This window comes from Belonocnema kinseyi, chromosome 4 (genome assembly GCF_010883055.1).
Source record: "Belonocnema kinseyi isolate 2016_QV_RU_SX_M_011 chromosome 4, B_treatae_v1, whole genome shotgun sequence".
NCBI classification, from domain to species: Eukaryota; Metazoa; Arthropoda; class Insecta; order Hymenoptera; family Cynipidae; genus Belonocnema; species Belonocnema kinseyi.
In genome coordinates this window covers 3233255-3240903 of record NC_046660.1, presented here as the reverse complement: position 1 = coordinate 3240903, position 7649 = coordinate 3233255, and the positions used below count along the sequence as shown (strand labels likewise).

The 7649-nt window shown below is 26.2% G+C and overlaps 1 protein-coding gene across 1 annotated transcript in view; it reads right to left on the bottom strand.

Annotated features, from left to right (window-relative positions):
• Window positions 1-2250: 2250 nt before the first annotated feature.
• Window positions 2251-7649, bottom strand: part of LOC117170486 — a 61492-nt gene continuing 56093 nt past the window's right edge. Inside the window, exon 14 of the mRNA XM_033357207.1 lies at window positions 2251-3053. Coding sequence (XP_033213098.1) covers window positions 2295-3053 — 759 coding nt within the window. The 3' untranslated portion in view covers window positions 2251-2294. The remainder of the gene's footprint in view (window positions 3054-7649) is intronic.

Sequence of the window (7649 nt, the reverse complement as noted above, 5' to 3'; positions counted from 1 at the left end):
AACTCAACTTTTTAGCTAAAAATTTAACATTTAGGTTTTTAATTTCATCTTTTTCAGTTGAAAATTAAACTTTTGGGTTCAGAATTTTTGAAATTGATTAAAAATTCGCCTTTTTTGGTAGTAAATTAAAATTTTGGTTAAAAAATTTGTATTTTTTCTGAAAAGTAAACATTTTGTTTAAGAATTTCAGAGTTTTATTGGAAATTAATCTCTTTTGGTAGTAAATTAATTTTTTTGTGAAAAAAATCTTTTTTTAATCAAAATTAAACTTTTTTGGTTGAGAATTCTTGAGTTTTATTGAAAATGGATCTTTTTTGGTAGAAAATTAGTCTCTTTGTTTAAAAATTCTACTTCTTAGTTACAAATTTAAATCTTTTTCTGAGAGTTCTTAAATTTGGTTTAAAATTCGTATTTTTTCTGTATAAAATTAATCTTTTTCTTTCAAAATTCATCTTTTTGGTTATAAATTTTACTAGCTTTTAAAGTTATTCTACTTTTTTTAAAATTAAGAAAAATGTATTCTTTCCTTGAAATTCAACTTTTTTGTTGAGGGCAGCAGACCTAAAATTTTTTTTTTAAGTATCTTTTGTCGGTTGAAACCAGTGAAAAATAATAGAGGGAGGAAAATTTAAGTAAGCTGGTTTTTCATATTGAAAACCTAATAATTATTATTCAAATACTAAGAAAATTATAATTTAAAATATAAATATAATATAAATTCTTTATTTAAACGCTCATCTTTTAGGTTGATAATTTCTCAATTTAATTGAAAATTCACCTTTTTAGGAGTATTTTAATCTTTTTGTTTAAAAATTTGTCTTTTTTGTTGAAAATTAAAATTTTGGTTGAAAATTCTTCAGTTTTCATAAAAATTCGTTTTTTTCGGTAAAAAATAATCTTTTAGTTTAAAAATTCATATTTTTGGTTAGAAATTTAAGTAGGTTTCAAATTTAAACTGCTTTCTTCAAAATTAAGAAAAAATGTCATTCTTTCTGAAAAATTCAACTTTTTGGTTGGAAATTTTTTATTTTATTTAAAAAATTTCTTTTTTGGTATTTAATTTATCCTTTGCTATAAAAATTTATGTTTTTAGTGTAAGATTAACCTTTGTCGTTGAGAATATTTAAGTTGTATTGAAAATGTATCTTTTTTGTTGTTAAATTTCTCGTTTTTTTAAAGATTCATCTTCTTGGTTAGAAATTTAAGTAGGTTTTAAAACTGAAATTCTTTTTTCAAAATAAAATTAATTCTTTCTTCGAAATTCAACTAAGTGGTTAAGGATTCTTAAATTTTATTGAAGACTTGTCTTCTTTGGTATTATATTAATCTTTTTGATTAAAAATTCGTCTTTTATAGTTAAAAATTCAACTTTTTTGTTGGGATTTATTGAATTTTGTAATAAATTCGTCTTTCCTGTAGAAAATTATTCTTTTTGTCTTAAAATTAATCTTTTTAATTTAAAATTTACCAGACAGGGTTTAAAGTTAACTACTTATTCCAAATAAAAAAATTGCATGCTTTCTTAGCAATTCAACTTCTTGGTTGTGAATTTTTCAAATTTATTTAAAGGTCGTCTTTTTTGGTATTAATTTAATCCGTTGATATAAAAATTGATGTTTTTAGTTGAAAATAAAACTTTTTGGTTGAAAATACTTAAGATCTATTAAAAATTCGACTTTTTTTGTATTAAATTATTCTTCTTTTTAAACATTTTTCTTTTTTATGAAAATTCAACTTCTTTATTGAGAACTCTTGAGTTTTATTAAAAATTAATCTTTTTTGTACCAAGTTAATATTTTTGTTTTAAAATTTATCTGTTATAGTTAAATATTTTTTATGTGTCAAGACTTGAAGTTTTATTGAAAATTCATGTCTTTTGGTGGAAAATTAATAACCTCTTTATTTCAATATTCAACTTTTTAAATTGAAAATTCTATTTTTGGGTTTAGAAATCTTAAAGTTTATTGAAAATTCATCTTTTTTTATTTTAAATTAACCTTTAAGCTTAAAGATGCATCCGTTGTAGTCGAAAATTTAACTTTTTGTTTCAGAATGCTTGAATTTTATTGAAAATTCGTTTTTTTTTGTATTAAATTAATCTTTTTGTTTTAAAATTTATCTTTTACTTAAATTTTTTTTCTTATTCGTTAAATTTGTTTACATTAAAACTTTTTAAAAAGGATAGAGGGAGGATAAAAAATTAAATAAATTGTGTTTTCACATTGAGAACCTAATCATTATTATTTGGAAACTGAGAAATTTATAATTAAAAATAAAATCATTTCAAAATTGTACTAATAGTATGGAAATCCAAAGGGTGTTTGTGGGTATCCATATCCTTGGCGTCCAAGAACAAAAGGAAAAGGTGCATATGCTGCTGCAGATGGCGGGAAACGTATTGCAGGTGCTACAACTGCAACTGCAGCTGGTTTTCCAACTGCGACTGGCCTTGGCGCAGTAACTGGATAAACTGCAGCTGGTTTGGGTACAAAAACTGGTGCAACTGCAGCTGGCCTTACAACTGCAACAGCAGCTGGTCTTACAACTGCAACTGCTGCGGGTCTTGTTTCGATAACTGGAGCAACTGTCGCTGGTCCTTGTACTAAAACGGGTGCAGCTGGTCTTACAACTGCAACTGCAGCTGGTCTCACAACTGCATGTGCAGCTGGTTTTGGTTCAACAACTGGAGCTGGTTTTGCAACTGCAGGTTCCTTGCGAACAATTGCATTGAATCCGTTGATTGGGTCAGAAAAATAGTCCACGATCCTTCGACTGCCATCCGACTCGATGAAGGAATAACCACCCCTAACCACATCCCCATCTCTAGTTTCATGTTGATTTTTCGAGTCACCAGTTATAGGATCACTGACATCGTATCCATAGGAATATTCTGGTCGAGAAAAGGGTTCAACTGGTCTTGTCAAAGTTGCAGGAAAACCCAAAGTTGGTAAGGTTCCAACTGCAACTGGTGCAATTGGTTCATAAGGAAATCTTCCATCTGATGGGATGATGACACCTCTTGCAGATGCAAGAAACACCCACAATGTTAAAATCTAAAAGAAATGAGATAAGAAGCTTTTAGATTGTACTGCAGTGATTAAAACAGAAATATATTATTTGACTTTAATTATTTTATTTCAATAAATATTTATTCAAATTAATAAATGTTTGTTGCTTTCAAACAATTTTAATTGAATTTAACTCATTTTTTTAAATATAGATTCAAATAGATGTTTGATTTCATGCAGTTGCTAATTTGACTTTATTCATTTTATTTAAATGAATATTTATTTAAACAGAATTTTTATTGGATTTGAACAATTTTATTAGAATTAAACACAAATTTTTTCTTCAATATAGAGTCAAACAGATGTTTGATTTAATGAAGTTGTTTATTGAACTTTATTTATTTAATTTAAATAAATATTTATTTAGTCAAATTTTTATTACATTTGAACAATTTTATTTGAAATAAACATAAATATTCTCTTTAATGTAGAGCCAACCAGATGTTTGATTTAATTAAATTGTTTATTTCACCTTATTCATTTTATTCAAATAGATATTTATTTAAACAAAACGCTTGTTGGATTTAATAAATTTGATTTGAATTAAGCATAGTTTTTTTAATGTGGAGCCAAACAGATGTTTGATTTAATAAAATTGTTTATTTTACATTTTTTAATTTCATTTGAATAAATAATTATTTAAACCAAATAATTTTTTTGTTTCATTTAACTGAATTTCTTATTTACTTTAGACATTTGTTGTTTTAAATAAATAAAAAAAGATTCTTTCTTATCAATATTATTAAATTTTAATTAAGAAATATTTGTTTAGATCCAAATATATTCAATTCAAGCAAGTACTTCATTTAAATGAAATATATCGTATCACGCAAATCATTTTACTGAATATTTATAAAGTAGATATTTTAATTTTTTAAATGAAATAAGGTTTAGTTAATTCAAACAAAACAATTTTTTTCCTGAAATCGTATTGTGTAAACATAATTGTTTTGTTTGATTCAAACAATCTTTTTTTTTAATTTTTTAAATTCATTTGTTCTTCTTAACTAAAGAATCTTTTACCTTTTAGAAGAAATTTAGTATTTTTCGGTTCAAAATGCAATTATTTGGTTGAAAATTATTTTTTTTTGGTTGCGCATTCATACTCTTAGTTGAAGACTCACATTTTATGTTTCAAATTTTAATATTTTCTTACATGTTTCTTTAAACATTAATTTTTTCCGTCAAAATTTAAATATTCCATTTTTCGTTGAAATTTTATGTTTTCCTTAAAAGATGAACTTTTTGGTTAAAAATTTAAATAGTCCATTTTGATTTTCAAATTAAACTCTTTTACTTAAAAATTTTATTTTTTAAATTAAAAAATCAACGAAGTATGCTAGAAAATGTATTTTTCTTAATTGGAATTTCAACTACAAGGATGAAAGCGAAAATAATTTCATAAACTTTTTTAAAAAAATTAAACTATTTTGTTAAAAATTTTTTTTTTTAGTAGAAAATTTATCTTCTTTAGTTAAAAATACAACTATTTGATACCAACTTAATCTTCTTTGTTAAAAATTCTCGTTTTTGTTGAAAATTAAATTATTACGAAACGTTGCTTTTTATTATAAAAAAATGAATTTTTCAAACAAAATGTGGCCGGACTGTTTTGGGTATAAAATTGTTCTTTTTTTAATTAAAATTCAACTAATTTATTGAAAGTTTGACTCTTGTTAAAATTTTAATTTTTAAATGAAAATTGTACTATTTTATTGAATTTTTTTTTCTTTTTGTTGAAATTTTTTTATTTTATTGCAAAATCATCTTTTTTACTATAAAATTGATTTTCTTGTTAATTAATTTTTTTTTTGGTTGAAACTTAAGCTCTTTCATTGAAAATGCGTTTTTAAACTATTTAGTTCAACTGAAAATTTAACTGTTTGTTTTTTGTTTGAAATTATATCTGTTTTAGGTGCAAATTCCATGAAAGTTGAACTACTGCTGGGTTGAAAATTCGTTTTTTTTTATTGAATTGTTTTTTTAAATTCATTTTTTGGTTGATGGTTTTTAATTTTATTTGAAAATTATTCGCTTTGGTTAAAAATGTAGCTATTTTGTTTGAAAACTGTTTTTTTTTTAGTCATCAATTCAACTATTTGCCTAAAACTTATTGTTTGAAACTTAAAGTTTTCTGTTAATTATAGAAGGTTGTAAATTGTTTAAAAGTGTTAGTCGGAATTAGTTAAATATAAAGAAAACTTTTTGAAAGGTGGAAAAAGTCTCCAAAGCTATATTCAACTTGAAATTCCAAAATTTTCTAAAACATTCCTTATTTTCAAGATATTTGAAGTTCATAATCAGAAAGATAGGAATGCGGTTGATAACACAAGTTGGCTATTTTTCAGTTTATTAAAGTTTGTTTAATGTAAAAAGAAATTGCTGCCATTTTTTAAAGTTCTGTGAGCTTTGTGACTGACATTATAATGTCAGTCAAAACCGGTATTATCAAGGCAGTCAATGACTGACACTGTCATGGCAGTCAATAACTGACGCTGAGCCCTGGAGTAGATTATTAAATTATATTTCTAAGGTTCCAGCAGGGTTTGACTTCCGGTACCGAAGTAAACCTTTTTTTTTTATTTTTCAAGAAATTTTAAAAATGTAACGATTTCTTTTAATCCTAGAAGGAAGTAAATTTTTTTAATAAGTGTGAGAAGGAATTAGTTAAATCTAAAGAAACTTATTTAAGGTGAAAAAAAGTTTCCAAATTCATCTTCAAATTGAAATTTCAAATTTTCTAAAACATTCATTATTTTTAAAATATCTGAAGTTCATAATCAGAAAGATATAAATTTGGTTGGCTATTTTTGTTAATTCAACGATTCGGTTGACTATTTTTGAGTAATTAAAGTTTTTTTTAATTGTAAAAAGCGACTGATGCCATTCTCTAAAATTCAGTGAGCTTTCTGACTGACAAAGTCATAACAGTAAATTACTGACACTATTACAGCAGTCAACGACTGACACTTTCATGGAAATCAATGACTGACAATATCATGGCAGTTAACGACTGACACTCTCATGGCAATCATTGACTGACACTCTCATGGCAGTCATTGACTGACACTTTCATGGCACTTATTGACTGATACTATCATGGCAATCAACGACTGACGCTAAGCCTCGGGTGGATTATTAAATTATAATTCTAAAGTTTCAACAAGGTTCGAGTCCCGGTACCGAAGGAAACATTTTTTTTCTGAATAAATTTTGTTTTTCTCAGCTGCATCCAAAAGTGTTCAAAAATGCCTGAATGGTGCCGGCTTTACAGAATTATTTTAAAATTAGATCAATTGTCACCCTGTATGCAGCGTATATTGAGTTGTTTTAGAATAATCACCTAACTGATATTTATAGTTGAAAATTGTGCGATTTATGTTAACCCTAAAAGGTAGTAAATTTTTTAGAAGTGTGAGTTGGAATTATTTAAATCTAAAGAAAACTTTTTAAGGCAAAAAAAAGTTTCCAAAGCCATCTTCAACTTGAAATTCTAAATTTTCTAAAACATTCATTATTTTCAAAATATCCGAAGCTTATAATTAAAAAGATATGAATTCGGTTGAAAACACAAGTCCACTTTTATGAAATAATTAAAGTGTTTTTAAATTGTGAAAAGAGACTGCTTCCATTCTATGAAGTTCGATGAGCTTTGTGACTGACATTATCCTAGCAGTCAATGACTGACACTCTCATGGCAGTCAATGACAGACACTCTCATGGCAGTCAATGACTGACATTCTCATGGGAGGAGAAAAATTGAATTGTTTTAGAGTAATATCCTAGGTGGTGTTTATTGTTGGAAATTTAACGGGTTCTGTTAATCCTAGAAAGTAGTACATTTTTTAAGAAGTGAAGTAGGAATTCGGTTGATAACATAAGTTGACCATTTTTGAATTAATTAAAGTTTTTTTTGAAATTGTAAAAAAAGACTGCTGCCATTCTGTAAAGTTCGGTGAGCTTTGTGATTTGAATGATCGTTTTAGTCAAGGACTGACACTATCACAGCAGTCAAATACTGACACTATCATGGCATTCAACGACTGACACTATCATGGCATTCAACGACTGACACTCTCATGGCAGTCATAGAATGACACTACCATGGAAGTCAATGAATGACACTTATATTTAACGATAATAATTAAAATAATTCCTTATTGATAACAGATCAATTTTATTTTAAATTATGCCTGAGAAACACTTTTAGTATATAGGACATATTAAGTTTCGACTGTAATCAACAGTGCTTATCAGGACAACTACTTTCCATGGAAATAAGTACACCTGGTAGTCAATTAAAATTTTTTTGTTAAGTTAAAAAAAATGATTCAGTGACTCTGTTTTCTAAACAGTATGAAGGCAAATGTTTTTTTTTTATGTCAAATTCTAATTTAAAGTTGCGATTAAGTCCGTCCAGCAGGCGGAGGCAATGGATCAGTTTTTGTAACTTTCAAAAAACAAAAAATTTTACATTTTAATTGACTACCAGCTGTACTTATTTCCATGGAAAGCATTTTTTGTAAAGAGGACTGTAGATATATAAATGACTGAAACCCTCATTGCAACCAATGACTGACA